Raw genomic sequence first — 19,348 nt, forward strand, 5'->3', positions numbered from 1 at the left:
GGTTTCACTCGTGTAACTGCTGTTGGCAAATCTGAAGATCAAAATGTGAACACATCCTTTAGGTGGTAATACATAAGTACACAATAAAGCATTTGTATACTTCCTATAAATATATTTGCATATGCAAAATTGAGAAGAGGGTTGGCCTGCTGGGAATTAAATTATTATAGCTGGGAATGAGATCATAAGCATCTGACCCAAGATTCCTGTTTTTCTGTACCTAAAACAAAAGTGAAGCTTTGTTAAAAGTAATAAATGTTAATTTATTCATTATTTTGTGTTTTACTTATTTTCAGACAAAAGGATCCATTCTTTAAAGGCATAAGGTCAGAGATCTTGTTTATCAACAAAATATCGATTTTCTGATTAATTATATAGACTTTCCCACTGTCTTTATATACAGTACTGTGCAAAACTCTTAGGCCACCATATAGAATTTGTTCTCAGACTCTTTATTAAGATAAACAGAAAATACAGGAAGTATGTACACAAAATTTTAAAAAGAGCACAATTTTCAGAACAAAATGGCTTCTAAAAGCAAAGGTCAGTATTTAGTGTGAACTCCCTTGGGACTAAGCACATCTTGGATGCTTTTGAGGGGACTGAAGTAATATTCTGGTACCATTCCATTCAGATTCCATTCAGGTTTAGGAGAGCCAGGTTCCTGCTATTGCTCAAGCGTAAAACGAGGTCACAAAATACTTACTACTGAAGCCTATAGACACTGTTTTTTTTCCCCCATTTTTTCTGTTTTTTAATACTGCTTACAAATTTCCTGTATTTTCTGGTTGTATTCTAATAAAGAAATTGAGAAATAATTAGAATCTGAGCAAACTGCCTGGGTAATGTGAAATGTATAGAACAACCAGCTAGAGGAAGCAACAGAAAGATTCTGTTGCTTCTATATCTAGGAGAATCAAACAGATACGTCAAATTTAAAGTAGATTTGACTGCTGAAAGTCATCAGTGTTACTCAGTAGGTCATTACTATTAATCTGAAGACTCATACAAATATGAACTCAAAACAAAAGAGTTGATAGGGCAAAGAATGCTCCTGAGAAATGGATCCAATAATTTGGGACAAAATCAAGGAGTATGGAAAGGTGAGCCAAAAGAAACCTAACAAAATACAGATGTAAGGTACTCCTGTTAAGAAAACACTGGTGGCTTTTTTACACAGGTCAAGGTTCGTATATGCAAACATGGCTATATTGAGCTGGTCAGTAATATCTAGCCATACATATATGGAACATACAGATATCAGGAGCCTGATCTTCATGCAAATGTTATATAGAGAATACTGAAAATTTTGTCAGCTGTAGAAAAGCACATTTAAATAAAGAACAGCATCCTTACTCTGTTAAAGGTAACAAACACCAAAACTCACTATAGGGTAAAAGCAGGAAAAAAGAGTAGCAGGACAAGCAAGAAAAAGACAAAGATAAAAAGTAATACTTCCAAGAATACTGTAAGAGAGTTGCAGGGTTTGGGGCTGTTGCACTGAAGCACCTACCTCCCAAGATGGGAAGTCTGGTGCGTGAAGCCGCAAGTATGAATGAAGCAAACATTTACATTTACAGAATTTAGCAGACACTTTTATCCATAGAGACTTGCAAAAGTGCTTTGTCATTTACTCATAGAATGCATCCTAGTCAGTACAGTAGGTTAGAGTCCAAGATACCATTGAACTAGAATACTGTTGAAATACAGGGATCAATTCTGATGTCTAGAAGTGCAAAGTACATAAGCTCTCTCAGACAACAATCAGTGCAATAAACAATAAGTACTAGCGTTAGCCACCGTTGGAACAGTCAACAAAAAACCGTACCCTACAACAACTACTAGAGTTTTAGTTAGTCAACATAGGAGCAGGGTCAGTTGTCATTACATGCTTGTCTTCCATGAGACTTGAAGACAATTAAACTATCATTAAATAATTGCAGCCTTATAAAGAATAATTTTGTCATACAAAAGCACATCAAAAGGGACTTTAAGACAGTAAATCCATTCGTTTCAATCCAAATGCTCTGGCAAAGATAAAGAATTTCAGCGGTCAGTGTAACATTTGGTATCGGATTAGGTTTGCATATTGATGTTGCATTGCGTGGTCCCGTGGTATACACAGCCTTGGTCATCAATGCAATGTCCTAGATTAAGTGTGTTGCATTGCATCCAATGTGTTTCTTCAGAACAAAACATTTTTTGACCTTCAGTCCCTGATGGCAAATGTGTAGGTCCGCTCACATTATTTTTTAAAATACAACAAAAGTAAAAGGAGGAGCTACACTGAAACTGGGCTTCTAAGAATAAAGGCCAATGTAAAGCTTATGTGATGTGAGGCCATTCTAGATTTAACAATAAATTAGATTAATCAGACAATACCATATCACTCAATGCATCCATTTCCAACCAAGCAATGGAACAATTATTTTGCCATTATTCTGGGTCTTCCATATTCCATAAAAACAATTCAGCAATTGAGCCCTTCCAACAAAACCATATATCAGCTGTTTCCCCTTTTTGTGTAATAAGTTATTTTAGAGTTTGATTTTGTGCGACCTTAGACTTACCTTACTTCATTCATGTGGGCATTTAAAAATAAAACTTACAATAATGCTTTACATTATTGTTTTTATCTTGCAGAATGCGGAAAACAGTAAATGGACATGTATGGTTTTTGGTTGCAAGGGCTCAATTGTTGACTACCTACAGTGAGATCTTACTGGATTTCTTTGAGGCAAAGACAGCAATTAAATACACATAATGCATGGAAGACCTTAATTAATCCTCAATAAGTGTTTGTGTTTCCAGTGCATTATATACTTGTGTACAATTACAGTGATTGTCATGCACAGTTTGTCAGCTACCCTCTACCCTGTTCAATGATCAGTTTCTGACTACAGCACCACCACTAACTGGGTATCACCTGTTTGACAGGTCACTCAGCACACCAGTGACTATGTCATGGTAGTGGTATGGTAGTGGGTGTTGTGCTAAAGTGAGTCAGGGCAGCCATGTTGCTGAAGTTTTTACATGCATCTGTGTCACAGCTGAGCTGAGTGATCCACCAAAAATATCCAGCCATGCTGCACTCACACCGAGTATCGATTAAGGTCTGAGGGGATGGTTAGCACAAACTCTGCTTTCAACAGATCCATAGATATAACCCTGGCTGAGAGTGCTGTTACCACAAATGTAAGAATAAAATAGGAACAAACTATTTTTGTGCAGCACACATCAGTGCAAACAGAACCCAGATAAAATCACACTAATTTGATTAGATTATTTTTGCTTGGTTTTGAGCTGATTGGGGTTTAATCATTGTGATGTCACTCCTAGTCATTTTATCCATACTTATTTGTATGAAAAGATTTCTGTGCTTATATGCATACAGAGGATTTGTTGAAAGTACACCTAAAAAGGGAAAACAACTAAGATCTGAGCCGACTGCTACAGTGCTGTGGAAAAAATGGGTGTTAAAACGCATTCTTCTAGATATTCTATTGAATTTGTGTTTTCATTTTTATTGGTCATTTTTACTCTGCAGTTTATCATTTAACTCTATACATAAATATGAGCTCAGGAAAAAAAAAGCCAAAATGCTAACAGAATAAGCAACATTTTTAAGTTGTTCTAGACAAGAGCATCTGCTAGATTTTGTAACTGTAATGTAAATTGACAAGCAAAGTTTGAGGAACAGACCTGCAAGTTTCTAAAAAAATCTATTAGAGAGACAGAACAAGGAAATAAGAGGCTAAATGGAAGACTGAAAAGTACTCATGTTCACATGACCAAAGACTGCAGCCGTACAGCTGACTTGGTCTCAGGCAAATCTCAAAAGGAAACAGATAAGTGTAATGTTATTTGTTGGATACATTTTCTTAGAGAACCTCCTTACACTCACATTCGTTATACAAAAAATCATTGGCACTGCCAAAGAAACAAATTATACTGATTTCCGTATCAATTTACAAATCCTTTTTTAAATGTTTTACAAAAATACATGTTTCACAAACATTTACTGGCTGCCCATACAACTTCCCTTAGACATTCCTTATAAGTGTGTTCTGAGTCAACAAGTTTGTTATTTTCTAAGTTCAGGAAATCATGCTGCAATTACGGTCTCTGGTAATTTCCATGTGCTACAGAAGTGTCAGACAGATTAGGTTAAAGTTTTTAATATTCATTTATGTACATGTAATGCATGTAACTTAAACCTACAATTCTGTATTTTCCTTATGTGTTACTTCAACCTTTTTATGAATCATTTTCCTTAATGATATCTTTACTTTTGCTCAAGTATGACTATTAGGTACTTTTAACAATTTCAGTTACTAGTCACAGTGGTCCAGTATATATTAACCAAAAGCGCACCTTGGTAAACTTTCTATTAAAGTTACTCACACAAATTGACCTTACAGTTCACAAGGCCCTTCTGGACTCTCTTATTCAGTCATATAGGAATTTTATCTATACAATAGTGTTAAGTACAGAAAGTGACTAGTTCAACCATTCAAAATGTGTAAAGCATTTTAATTTTCTAGTGATTAATTTGGCCATGTCATGGTAGCATGTATATAGCCTACCTGAGACTTGAGAAATATCCTTTTGACAAACAGACCTGACAAACATGAAAAGAGCATATTTATTTTTAGATTGAAAATGAGAAATCACATACCATGAACAGCTTAGATAAGTATTTTAATTAAATAATTACACTTTGCAAATTTTACAGATTAACTAGTCAACTAGTTAACTAGTCAAGACCAAGTGTACTGTTCTTATGTTGAAGCAGGGAAATCTTGTCACACTTGGTTACCCTTTTTCCCCACCTGGCCTACACGCTCTCCACTGCAAAACTCCGGCCTAAGCGCTCTCCACTGCAGAACTCCTTCCCTTTAGTTCTCTGAGAGAAATGTACAGAAAAGGATTTAAACGGCTGATGAATGTCAAAGATTCAACTACTGTGTACCCAAAAACTACAATTTCAAACAGATTTTTATTATAGTGGAATACTGAAAAGAGAAATAAGATATCATTAACTGGAACAGGTGAAGAACGCTACCACGATTCACATCACCAACTTTGTCATTCTATCATTTCTAAAGAATGATTACATGGTGAAGATAACAGTACAGGTAATCCAGCATAAAGAAGCAGATCACAAATGTTAGGATTTCCAAGAGTGAAGAAACCTCGGTCACTGAACACATTCATTAGGCGGAATGAAAACATTCACAGCTAATGGCCCACTTCCCATCCACTTCCAGCTCAAAAAAGACCCTTTCTTCCTCTTGCTTTGATCCATCTCTAAGGATACATCACCTGCACTTATCTTTGCAAACTCAGCAAAGTTACACACAATGCACTGCTGAAGATGCACAAGTGGGTAACACAGTTAAGATCATGTACACAGCAGAGCCGAAGACCCAGCCGTTCATACGATCCCAGCTCCAGACCAGCAAGGGAGGCAGAGACAGTACACAGCCAGACTCAACATCAGTAAGGCTGTCGTCCTTCAAACACCCTACAAGAATCAGCAATGTTGTTATGCTAGCAGGAGCACCCAACACAAAGCTCAACCCCGAAACAGCACTGGTGGCCATGTGTTCTGGTGGAACATGGGTTGCTGGGGAACTGCAGTAAAACTGAGCTTCTGTTCATCCCAGGTAGTCTCAACCCTTACCATGATCTACTGTTTCCTTTGAGGACTCCCTGGTATCACCATCCAAAGCTGCCCGTAGCCTGGACATAACTTTGGACAACCAGTTGTCATTTCCAGCTCATGTTTCTAATCTAACCCAGTCTTGCAGATTCCTCTTTTCTAACATACAAAGGATTCGACCCTTTCTTTCGCAGGAAGCTACCCAGGTGCTTGTGCAGTCTCTTGTGATCTCAAAGCTGTGTTTAATGTTTATCGTTCATGTCTTACATTAATAAATGACTGCTTCGAGAGAGGTCTATGCATCCTGCTCCTAGCCCTGCGGCAGTCGGGCCGTCACAGTGATGTAGTTTAATGTTTACAGTTGGCAAAAATTGCACAAATAAATATATGTACTTGGTTTGTTGCAGTGTGAAACCCACTGAACAACATTACGACACAAGCGCACCAAAGTCCTCTGGAACATCCCTTTTTCTTAGTGTGTATGTAGTCCCCTGCTTTTCATGGGTCCAAATTGGTTGTTCAGTTGTTTTCTGGCCATCAGTTCTTACTTCATTCACTATGGGGCTAACAGAAAATCTGGGGAGGATATTAAACGCAGCTTTTGCATCTGGAGACTGGTGCACTGCACTAAATTTCACAATAAGTACTCGCCCACACACAGCAAGTGTAACGTGTGTCGGCCCGAGTGCGGCAGGACGCACATTTAATAACATAAACGACAGCGGCACTCACATATTACAAACGATTAACGTTAAACGAACACGTTACATTTAGCCATTACATCCACAATGACCGACTGCGCCGCACACCCTGACGTGAGTTTAAATACACGCAGACAAAACGAAGTACAGGTGTGCGCAGGCGTGGCCACAAATGAAAGTCCTCCTACTGCACATGGCTGGCCAAACCACGTGAATGTCTGAATTCGAACATTTTTATTCTAAAATTCTAAAATATTAGTGAATACTGTCATACTCACTTTAGAATTAAAGTCTTTGCTGAGAGTTTACTTTGGGACAGTATGTATAAAATGCTAAAGTTATTTTGTAAAGGTCTGCTTTCCCAACAAAATAATCCTAAATTCATGAGAAAGGTTGATAAGATTTTGCCCATTTCATAAATCTAATATCCACTGTGGCAAATTCAATATGCTGTGGTACATTAGCACTCTCCTTCAGAACATGCACTGCTGGTAACCCTTCTAAATGTTAATATATTACATTGCTTAGATTTTTTTTATATGTAGACCAGTCAATGTAGACTAGTGCCCCTTTCAAAAAAAGTCTACTCATAGTAATCAATTACATATAGATTTTCCGTTGGAGTAATTTTTACTTGCCCAAAGGAGTCAGGAGGCCGGGCTAAAGAAAGATGGTTTTATTGTAGAGTGCCCACAGTCCAGTCCATTTCCAGACCAATGTAACACACCTGACATACAGGCTTTATACTATACAGTCCTCCGTTTTGGGACACTGTCTAGTACTGTAAGTCAGGAAACACTAAGGTAAGTACTCATCAGTATATGATTTGAATGCAGAGAACATGAGATTCAGCGTCTACACTGATGATGAGTGGACTATAAACCTTTGGAGTACTCAGCACTGCCACTCATCATCAGTCACATGATCAGTTATGGAGGAGCACTGTAGAAAAATAAAATTATAAATATAAACATATAAGACCTACAAGTGTGATTTTAGTGTCACAAAGAAGTTAAGTGCTTAACCTGTTATAAGACAGTGTGGTTCAACTTATTCAAACGAATACAGAAACAAAGCCACGTGCAAATCTGCCGACATCTACCGCTAGAGTCTACTGGCAAGCGGGATGCCGTTATAGCCATGCAGTGTGGAATTAGTTTTAAAAATAGTTAATGTTGAAAAATGCTATTAAACTTTATAAATCATACTTGAGATAATATAATAGAATTATATAATACAATATGGCACACTTGTCCAGAATTTAGGAGTTATATAAGAAAAAGATATTTCACCTACCATATGCAGAAGGAGGTAGGTACATTTTAAATATTTTAAAACAACCACAACTACCTAAAATTGCCAGAGCTAATGATGACCATTTTTTAAACCCAAACATGTCAAGCTCTATATGGATGCTTAAACAATCTATTACATTGTAATGGTTGATGTCATGGGCAAAATTATACTCTATGCCAATGCCAACATTTTTACCAAAAATTTTGTTTGCGCCAACAAGAGTACACAAACTAGGATGTAATGGACATTTGTGCACTGAAAGAAGGAACATCAGGCAGAGACAGTCCATACATTCACTGATGTTGCATTTTGTGATGATTGTTTTGTCTTCTCTACCTTAGGAGAGTGTTGCCATAGCACTCTAAAAGAGACGTCATGCAGGAAGTGGTTCACACAGCTGTTTACCAAACACAAAGCGCCAGCTATTTTACCCCCCAGGGTCAGAGTCATCAAGACACTGTCAGAGCTCAACAGAACTGTGGTGATGACTCAGACAATATTAATGTGAGTTGGTGCCCAACAAATGAAGAAAAAAAACATCACGATTCTGGTGAGCAGCTTTGTCAGTATTTTACTATTTCGGAAGTGAAATAGACACTTGCTCACTGCCATTTGTAAAGTGTTTATAACAGAGCTCCATTCCAGTCATACATCCTACATCATACAGAATGAGGGTGTATGATGCCATCACACCACTCAACACCCAAATCCCAAACAGAAGGTTCCTTTGTCCTCTTGCCCCAAGCTTTGCCCATCTGTGAGGATGCAGAACTTGTAGGTATCTTTGCACACCAAGTAAAGTCACGCTCGGTGTGCTGCTGCAATGGTAGCAGTAGCATACCTAGAAATTGATTTTGCAGATGACAGAAGCAAAGACCCAGCAATGCAGAAATGACCAGATCAATGCCAGCAATGGAAGAAGGGCAAGTAGATCTGACACAACCAGGCTTGAGGTCCTTCCAAAAGTTCCAGATGAGAGTCACCAGCACTTCTGTGTTACCAGGAACCCCACTTGCAGCTGTGTATCGTGGCAGATCGTGGATGGGTAGTGAACTGTTAGAATAGCTGGCCTTCTGCATCTTTTCAGTTTAGAAGCCAAATTGTGGCTGCTGCCTGCAAAGCTGAAGATAAGAATATGAACAAAGCTGTTGTTCCTGTGCCTTTGTGCATTGTGGGAGATCGCCTAGATGTGCAAGATCCCAGTGTGTAACTTTGGGGCATACATTGCACATGAAAAAGTAAGGCTATTCAGACTAGATGGTGAGGGGTGGGACATAATTAAACTGGATGTAAACCCGTTGTATGTTTTGGGAATAGAACCTGGGAGTGGCACAAGAAAAGTGAACAAACCTACGGTTTTGTGGTAATGTTCATCAATTCAGGGTCTATCTAATAACATTTACAGATAGATGTGCTGCAGTGATCTGATAGCCTGTGTACAAATATCCCAAATCAGAGGCCAGAGGAAATCAACCTTTGGTTAATACTGGCCTGCTGTTTTTCCCAAATAATTATCCTCAAATTCCACTCATTATTGATTAACATGGTACCATAACAATGTTATTATGATTCAAATTCAACCATTAAATTATATAAAGGTAGTGCATAATCTGTATTTTATTTGATGATTGCAAGCAATCAATCTTACACTGCCATGGTTATCCTTTACATCTCCATCCTACAAAGAGAGCAAGTGTTCTGGTTGGTTGTGTTAAAGAGGCTAGAGAGGTAGGCTGACTTGGCAGAGTCAGAGAGTATCATTGTAGTCAAATATGTGTTCTTTATAAGCTTCAGTATGGATGAAGAGTTTAGAATTCCAGTTGTCTTTGCAGCCAGCTTCCCGTCTGCTTCGCACGGGAAGAGATGTACCAATGGGAAAATGTAGTGATGCAGACATGTTTAGTTCTCATAACTGCTAGTGTGAGAACAATATTGAGCATGGTGTCATGTTTTAGGAGAGGACAGAGGGGAAGGCTAGTGGATATACAGTATCATAGGTTACAGTGTACCAACAGATTTATTATAACAGAAGGAAATAGATCTTTTATTATGATGGTGGAATGTGTATGTGTGAGTGTTTTCAGCTTTGAGTCCTGCACTGTGAGTAACCTCTCTGTCATGCAATGGAAACCTACTGAAATGGAAAGCCACATGTAAGTGGGCTGCCACAAACCACCTACAGGTGCAACCATTTGCAATTACCCAATGGTTGCCCTACAAATGATGCTTGACCAGACACTGAGTTGGGAAATAAATATAGTCTCTGCAGTGTTTTGACTCGAAGCTTGTTCGGTTGGGATCTTCAAGTCCATTCTGAGGGAGGAAGAGTGATAATTGATTATACACATCATGTTCCAGAATTTAAGAAAGAAAATAAATGATCAATACTTGTTAGTAGCTAACGTCAGAGAGGTCGAGAGGGGTTTGTTTTCAGAATCAAAGGTCTTGAAGGCAGTTGATAGGTGACTTATGAAGGGTAAGTTAAGATGGATGTGATGAAGGAGAGCAGGTCCGGGGAGGTCCTGGAATCAGATAAGCATCCACTTAGCATCCATGTCCCACATAAAAGGTTTTCTGTCCTTTTGCTCCAAGTTGTGTCCATCTGTGGGTGCAGTGCTCATAGGTTTTACTGTGTACCCAGCAAAGTCACATGCAGTGTGCAAAGTCATATGCAGCATACAATGTGCAACACAGCACATATCTAAACAATACATTTTACTTACTTAATAGAAACATACCAAAACATATCAGACTGAGACTGAAAGGACCTTTTAATAGACAGGCTAATAAACATTTCTGTTTAGCATTTTCCCTGACAGCTGCATGTGCTGTGTACTAGGTAATGTACTAATCATTTAGTACAGTTCTTTACTGCATGGCCTCTGAGTGAGTGCATGACCATTTAAAATTCAGTGTCAACCAGAGATCAGACATGTCCATGGCATCTAACAGTTTATTCCTTTTGCCAAGGCACTCGAGTCTATGTTGCTAAACACAAGATCTGCATCGGCCTTTCTGACCGCGAGAGAGAAAAATAAAAGACATTACTTCAACCAATTCATTAGCTTAACGTCCTTTACTGAAGAATTGTCCCACTTCTTGTTTGGGGCAGGGTCTTTGAGAATGTTTTCAATAATGTCTTTCAGTATGGTTACATTGCAATAACCATACATATTTCACATCAATGGACATAACAATGAACATTATTTAGATAAACAAACAAACAATATGGTAAAATGTGGTAAAAAGGGGGACATTTTCAGTCTAAGGAAAGCAAAAACAATCACAGCAAAGCCAAGGCAACCCTGTAATTTCTTAACCATACAGGGGTAAGAGTGGCATGCATAAAGACAGAAGCAAAAGTAGAGTAATTTATTAGGATACAAATAAATAAATGAATAAATTAAGAATAAACTATTCAAGTTTCTCCAATGGGTTCCTATATCCAGAGTATTTGTACATAGATAGCAAATGTATTACTGTAATGTGTTCTTAGATATTTGTGTGTGAATACGTAAAAAGCATTAATAACTCCAAGATGTTAATATTTCACATATTACTAAGTATCATTATACTCTCATGCAGCTATTTACACTGACATATCACATGAATGGGATTTCTCAAGCTGACATATACTATAATGTAAAATGTGAATAGTTCATCATTGTTGATAGGAACATTCATGAATGTGTTTAGTATTTATATAAGTCAACCTTCATGTAAAGTATTACCTTATTTCTACTGTGTGATGCCTATTCACAAAATAGCTTTAAATCTAATCTACAAATTATGAAAATAAGAAAACATACTCTGATATTACAAACTGCATATTTCCAGTATCTTGCCAATTCCCCATCAAAGAAAGCCACTGTATTTCTATGCTGCATGGTTACAATGTGTTGGTCATTTTGGTTTAATGCTTATTATCAAGAGGCACAGCTCATCTAAACTAGAAAGTTAGAAAGGTTTAGTATGGAACATTAGGTTTTTAGTTTTAACAAAGCAATATATTCACTTAAGAAACTGCTAAAATTAGAAACACGAAATTAATGTGAAGAGTTATAGTATAACAGTCAAAAAATTAGTTTAATCCAAAATGCTTCTTTTATATTAGGCATCCAAAATGTTAACTGTGTAGTTTGAGGCTGAAGATTATCATGAGCATAGAGCATTCAGGAAAAAAAAGGAAGCAAACGTGAGTCTATGAATAGATTTAATAAAAAAGGAAAAGGAACATAAATATGCACAAACAAGAAGTAAAGAAAGCCAACAAAACCTCAGTGACTGATAATCAGTCATGCAAACACAATGGACATGTATAGTGCCAAGGTAACATCATAACTAAGTGAAACGGTGAATGGGACTCAACACAGTGTCTTTGTTTTGCTTAACTTCCTTGTTGTGGTTCTGTTCCTTAGATTCGCTTTCTCTGCCCCGCAAGAGTTGCACCTGTATCTTTTTAAATCTTATTAATACGTGCATTTAAACCCTGCCTTGTTGCTTGTGTTTTGGCTGATCATTGTGTTAATCCTAGCCGCTGTTCTTGTTCCAAGCCTCGTAGTTTCTCTACTTGTTTTGTGATGTTTAGTGTTTGTTCTTATCATTGCCTGTGTCGTTATTATAGCCTGCTTCCCAGTTTGTCATTGTATTGTTTCGTGTAGTTTAAGATGTATTCCCAGACTCTACGTGTCAGCTCTATGACCCTGGACTGTGACTATGACACTTCTCAGCATGTGCATCCGCCTCGTGATCACCCCATGTTTCTGTTAGACCCAGAGACAGCTAGGTCTTCACTCTCTAATTACTCAATGAACCTCAGTAGTATCACAATCACATCTTCCCTAACATGGAGTTATTATGTATCCCAGTCTCTTCGATGCTCATGTAAATAATACTTCTAGGACTGCCTTTCTCCACCTCAGTAACATTTCAAAGATTAGGAACATGCTCTCCTCACATGATGCAGAAAAGCTAGTCCATGCATTTATTACTTAAAGATTGGACTACTGTAATGCTTTACTATCAGGCTGTACTACTAATTGTCTAAAGATGCTCAAGCTAGTTCAAAATGCAGCAGCCAGAGTGCTTACTAGAACTAGAAAATTTGATCACATCACTCCTATCTTAGCTACTTTACATTGGCTCCCAGTAAAATGTCGTATTAATTATAAAATACTTTTAATAACCACAAAGCACTGAATGGTCTTGCCCCACAGTACCTTGGAGAATGCTTAGTGCATTACGATTCACCATGTCTGCTTAGATTAAAAGGTGCAGCTCTTTACTAGTACCAAGAATAAGAATATCTACCGCAGGGGGCAGAGCCTTTTCCTATGAAGCTCCCACACTATGGAACAACCTTCCTGTAAATATTCAAGATTCAGACACAGTCAATATTTAATGCTAGGCTGAAAACCTATCTGTACATGTCAGACATTTTAACTACTTCCCATCTTAGTTAAAGGTGTAGATCTGGGGTTGCATGGGCATTGAGTATTATGGTAAACTGGGATGTTATGATGCTGTCACTTCACCTCTCTTTTGTCACTCATGTTTGTTGACTGAGAGTGGAGGAGTGCTTATGTTCCAGAGTCCCCTCATGTTTCCTTCTGGCTCTTTCCTTTTAGCTGTGCTGTCATAGCTAGATCTGCCGGAGTCCATGATTGCACATTATAGCTCCCTAATTTACCCTCCCTCTTACCTGGACATGCCTAATCCAGTCTCTCTTTCTGCCGAGGAGCATAACTACAAACAAGTGTGATGGACAATTAACACAGCAGGGGAGGGGTCTAGGAGAGGGGGCCGTGACAGAATCCCCCTCTGACGGGGCAACTGGAGGCTTGGACTTGAACATTTATAAAGCTGCTTTGTGACAACATCTGTTGTAAAAAGCACTGTATAAATAAAAACAATTTTCATTTTGACTGCTTCAGGTCTTTATGGATGTTAGATTAGACTATTTATGGAATAAACAAAATGGGATTATTTATTTCTTTACCTAGAAATGGGTAAAGAATACAGAAATACAAAACTAGTCATACAAATCAAAATAAGAAAAACTTTCCACCAAAAGCACCACTTCTTTAACCTTGTTATCCTTATGAATTTGCAATGATAAAATCAGTAGTAATAATTGCCAGCTAAACTGACCAAAGGATTAAAAACAGAAGAAAATGAACATTTTATTTGCACAGAAAGCTGGGTTACACACAAAGAACTGGCCAAAATAAATGAAAACTAACTTTCAAACATGCAACTTTAGCAAAAAGGGAAATAATGCCACATGCATAGATATAAATTACATGTAATATTACATTTTAAAATGGATCCTTAAGGAACCCTTTTTTGTGCCATCATTTATGGCTGCCATAGAAAGCTCACACACTATCGTACTTCCACATCACAGAGGCACTAAACACTTTCTGACCCAGGTGTGTGCTGCCAGAGAACCTGAGCAGAGAAGGCATACAGAAGAGGGTTCACGCAGCTGCTGATGAACGTCAGAGCTCCAGCAATATTTCTGACAGCTTTTCCAAACCATAACAACCCATCATGCCCGAGCAACACTGCAGCAGCAAGCACAATGTTGCTAATATGAGTTGGGATCCAAAGAATGAAAAAAGTCACCACGATTCTGGCCACCAAATTTGTCATCCTGTGACTGTTAAAGAAAGTTGAGTGTTTAACTCCCTGGTGAAGACGGCAATAGAAGTAAACCAGTAGAGGGAAGGGGAGCCCAAACAGAACTAAAGTCTCCAAGAGCAAAGTAGTCACCCTCTCTATGTCACTGGAATAATGCTGTGTGCAGTGCAGCTTTCCATCTTCCTCGGACTTTACACTGCGCTGAATGAGAGTATAGGAAGCCAAAATAGCACTCAGGCACCATATCCCAGTCACTAGTCTATGCTGTCCCCGCTGTCTGAGCTTAGCCCACGTCTGAGTGTGCAACACCTGCATGTATCTCTGCATGCTCAGTGAAGTCACACACAGCACACTACAGTATATGTTCCAGTAGACCACATAGGAGAGAAACTTACACAGAAACAAGCCAAAGACCCAGCCATTCAGGAGGGCCCAGATCCAGACTGGTAGGGGAAGCAGAGTCATTAGGTCCGACACAGCCAGACTTCTCATCAGCCTTGGGGTAAAAGTACCTCCCTTCAGCCACCCAGGAAGAAGCACCAACACTGCTATATTACCTGGTACACCGAGCGCAAAGCACATTCCCAGTACACCACTGGCGACCAGGTTTTCAGGCAAGCTGTGGGTGCTCACAGAGCTGTTGGAAGAGTTGACGTGTTGCATGGTTGAAGGTGAGATGCAGCTGTGGTGACAGCAGTACAGCTTCAGCTAAAGAAGTGAAAATACTGAGAGACAGTGAAACAAACCTGCACCCTGTGGGTTCTTTATTAAAAACATTGGTTGAAGCCACACTTCCTCAAACCATAGCCAGGAACATTTTGTTTTTAAATAAGTTGTCAGTTCTTGATGAAGTGCAGAATGCTCCCTTAAAAGCAGGCAAATGTAGCATGACAATACTGATAAGTGCATTAATATTACAAATGTTTACTGTAATGACTACTTAAAATACGTTTTAAGTTTATAATGTGTAATGGAAAATATAAATATCAAAACTACATTTCAAAATCCAAAACTAAAAATAAGAACAATGTGCTACAGTAAGACATATAAAAAATAAAACAAACATTCATATTTTACTATATTACACTCGTTTATATAAAACTCTGTGCTATAGGTTTCTATGGTATTGGTGAATCAAAGTCGTTAAGGCAGTCCGGGGTCAAAGACCCGACACAGAGAGTACGGGGATACATGACAAACGAGACAAGGGCCAAGATACTCGAGTAACTACACCCAAACAGCGACGACAACTAAACGCAGGGAAGCACACAGGTTAAGCAGGCTAACTATAACAGAGACTAGGAAACACGAAGGCTTGGATAACGCGAAGGCACAGAGTACAGAGAAACATAACCATTAGAATAAACATACATTCAACGAACAGCCACGACCAAGGCACACAACAGGGTTTAAATACATGAACCAAAGTTAGAAACGAGGGACAGGTGCAAGCAAACGAGGCGTGGAGAAAACGAAACTAAGGTATGGAACCAAAACACACAAGCCAGGAAAACCACGGAAGCTGGAAACTGGGAGGTGACTGCCTGCACCACTTTTGACATGAGCATGTTTCATTGAAGAGTAAAACAGACTCATAACTTCTGTTTGTTAGCACTATAGTGGGTAATGCTTCACTGATCTTATTTGTGGAAAGAACAAGCACAAGGAAAATGTCCTGCTATTACTCTCCTCATCCTCTAGCAGACACAGGGATATACACATATACACGTGTATATGTGTACATAATGTGCACATCAGATGTCTAATGTCAGCCAATGTGGGCAGGCAATGTTAAAGCTATTTCACTGATATGTGAGTGTATTTTTAGCCACGTGTACTGGAAATGAATTTGTGCATTAGGATGTTTGTGTCCTTCTGCAGATGCTCTCTGGACAATATTTTGTGCCTGTAATTTAATTTATCTTGGACTCAGGTGAAGGTTGTGACTCAGTTCATGACTGTGGGGAAGATAAGAGTGGGGTTCATCTGGTTTATAAAATCATGAGTAAACAAATTAATAGTTTAATAATTTCAGATTTACTTCAGCCTCATCTGTTTTTTTCTGATTCGCCCTGCATTGGGTTTATGTTGGTCTATCTTACCACTTTAAAAATACTCTAAAAGCATCATTCCATCATAAACTGTAAATATATCAATTATATAAACTTGATATGCGTCATGCATCTATGTCATCTATGCTTCATGTCTGCTTCCAAGACTCTCATCTCCCTCACATACAAACACCACCATGCATTTCAGTTCTCTGTTATGTCTTTTTTGTTTATCTAAAAATTAATGTCTGCTTTTTGGCATGCAAAACAAAAACTTTGAAAACATGTCTCTTCATAATCTATAATCCACAGATGTTTGTTTCTACTTGATCCCTGACATTTACATGAACCTTTACTGACAGCAATAATCAACAGCTTGTACATGTTGCTGTTAGAAGGTTCTCTGTATGTCCTCTGAAGCATTTGTCTTGGTGGCTACAAACAAAGAAATTCTGTGAAAACTGTGACATCGGGAAAAGGGTCTTTAGCTCACTCAAATCCAAGCATCCAATTACATTTATGGAATGGAAATTGATCTATACTGTGTTCACTTTCCTAATAGTGATATACTGTACCTTAAAAAAATCATTTTCCCATTGGTGAAAAGGATGGATGGACAGTACATGGGAAAATTGTAACTGGAACAGAGGGTTTCATGGGTTTATTGGTATTTAAATATTACTGTAGCATGACAACAGGAAGCATGTGGTGGAAGGAGTGCAAAAAAGGTGATATGAAATGATGTGAGGGATGGGGTGGCAGGCAGATAGAGAGGTAGAAGAAGATGGAAAGCAGGACTGATGGGCAGGTGTGAAGGACATGACAGGAGAGGGAGAGAGTGGGTAGGAGGCGTATAACGAGGTCTTTAATCGGATTGGTGGAATGCTTAATTGAATCAGCCTTCTGTCATGATGTGGAGACCGTGGCTGATGGATGTCAGCGCAGTGCCCCTGCCAGCATACTGTATTTCTGGCTCAGTTGTCACCTGCTGGAATACATGTTTCTCTGAAACACAGCATATCAGTCTAAATCTGTCAGCGGAATCCAATAGAGAACTGGAATCATTTTCCTAAGCACTGGACAAAATGAGCAAAAACTCTGGAGATTTCAGGTGGCAGATAATTAACAGATACCTGGCATACATACATGTCATGCCTATATTGCAAACTGGCACTTTGAGTTCTCAGGAAAATGTGCCAGCATGTGCTTCAGAACAGCACCTTTACAAAGCAGCCCAAAATAGGTCAGTTTCACTCAGAAATGCCTTCACCACTCACCCCTGTCCCTGCATACACCAAACAAAATCAGATCTGCACTGCCTCTTCCTTAGAACTAAGCATGGAAAAATACATTTTGCATACCTCCCATTCGTCCCACAAATATTCCCAGACTCCCAGTCTTGACAGGTGAGTCACACAAAGATCCTATTATCTACCTGATGGGTGTCCCAGGGGTGTTCATCCAGAAGCAGCTTGACCTAAATGTCGCCTGCTGGCTGGCTGGAAGACAAGTAAGTGGGAGGGTGCAGGAGGAGCAGGCGAGGACAAGGAGATTAAAGCTAGCTGGCAGAGTTTTTGCCCAAAAGGCAACCACACTTGGCTCAGTGTGGGCAGAAAGGACGAGTCCATGGGGCATCTGGACGTGGATGGTGTGAGGATGCTGGGCATTGATTTTAGTAATGCCAAACTGGGCCAGTGGTTCAGGCATGCAGAGAGTTTGAAATGGTAACAGAAGGAGGACAAACCTTGAGGTCGTCAGGCATGTGAAACCATATTTTTACTAACAGTGAAGCAAAACATTAAAAGCAAAAAAAACCCAAAATATTTCTTCTGAACAGAACTTCATGCTGATGTACACAGCACATGCTGTTACATAATGACCTCATCACTGACACCATCAACAGGAAAAATGGGGGGGGGGGGGTGTTGTTTGTTTGTTTCCCTTGAGGTGGGACCACATTCAAACTAAAAACAAAAATACATTTGTTTTTTTTCCTCCTCATTTCAGTGAACTGAGCTGTTGATTTTACTAGTGTTACTTTAAATAAGAGAGACTCCATTCAGGACAGAGTTTACAGTAGAAATGTAGTTAGGCTACTAATTTTAAGAGACAGAATGTATCTGAGTGTTTCAATCTAATATGATAGTGAAACACCATCACAAAATATGACTAATTTGTACAGACTTATGAATCTTCACACAAACGTCTATCCCCACACCACAATGGGTCTATCAAAGGCAAAATAAGGACTAGAAATGGCTTAAACAGATAAAAATCATCTTAAAAGACATATTCATGCTCTGTAGGTGAAAACCTGGGACTCATACTATAACATGAGATTTCCAAAGGTAGTCATTCTGAGATGCAGCTTGGGGATTTGAATACTAAATAATAAGCATCACACATACTGCTAAATCAATAAAGTGCACAACACATAATGCTAAATCGCTAAAGTGGACACAGGACCATGGACCAACCTGAAGAAATCTTTTTTTTTTTTCATTCATTTTCTATGAGACACATTCTACAGTTGTCTTCAAATCAACTTTTTTTTTTTTACTTTTCATCAGACTTAACAATATATCTTGATTGTTTGTTTCCAAATACATAATATTTGCTTTCTGGAACAAAGTGACAGTTTCAATGGTATTAGTTCTGTGTCTCAACAGATGCGGAGGGTTAATCTAAACTACTAAAACCATGAAAGTATGCAGTGCATGGTTTAGAACCACTGTATCATTATGGTTTGGAAGTCAAGCATTGCTTCTAAACCATTCGCTTTCAGCATATGAGTGAAAAACATTGAGATTCTAGTTGTGCAACACTGGTTTTGAAAGTGTCGAGTGTTAGTTCTTTGTCACAAAGGAAGCTACTTATTTAATGAGCTCATTTAATTAAAGACAGAAAATATGAACACTGTGCTTTAGTAGTCATATACCAGATTGACATTTTTTCAGATAATCAAGACTATGTAACTATGATTTGAGATTAAA

General features: G+C 38.6%; 1 protein-coding gene and 1 pseudogene across 1 annotated transcript; both read right to left on the bottom strand.

Moving 5' to 3' along the window:
- Positions 1 to 4,837: 4,837 nt before the first annotated feature.
- On the bottom strand, positions 4,838 to 9,318 carry LOC118241989 (uncharacterized; annotated as a pseudogene).
- Positions 9,319 to 13,607: 4,289 nt separating this feature from the next.
- LOC113577782 (leukotriene B4 receptor 1-like) lies at positions 13,608 to 15,011 on the bottom strand. Its single transcript, XM_027010648.3, has one exon. The coding sequence runs from the start codon at positions 14,965 to 14,967 to the stop codon at positions 14,074 to 14,076; it is 894 nt and encodes a 297-aa protein (XP_026866449.2). The 5' UTR covers positions 14,968 to 15,011; the 3' UTR covers positions 13,608 to 14,073.
- Between the last annotated feature and the right edge of the window lie 4,337 nt (positions 15,012 to 19,348).

Source organism: Electrophorus electricus, chromosome 5 (genome assembly GCF_041902795.1).
Source record: "Electrophorus electricus isolate QZ-2024a chromosome 5, ASM4190279v1, whole genome shotgun sequence".
NCBI classification, from domain to species: domain Eukaryota; kingdom Metazoa; phylum Chordata; class Actinopteri; order Gymnotiformes; family Gymnotidae; genus Electrophorus; species Electrophorus electricus.

Bases quoted from the DNA above. Each gene is read 5' to 3' on its own strand.
- LOC113577782 (XM_027010648.3), bottom strand. From the start codon at position 14,967: ATGCAACACGTCAACTCTTCCAACAGCTCTGTGAGCACCCACAGCTTG.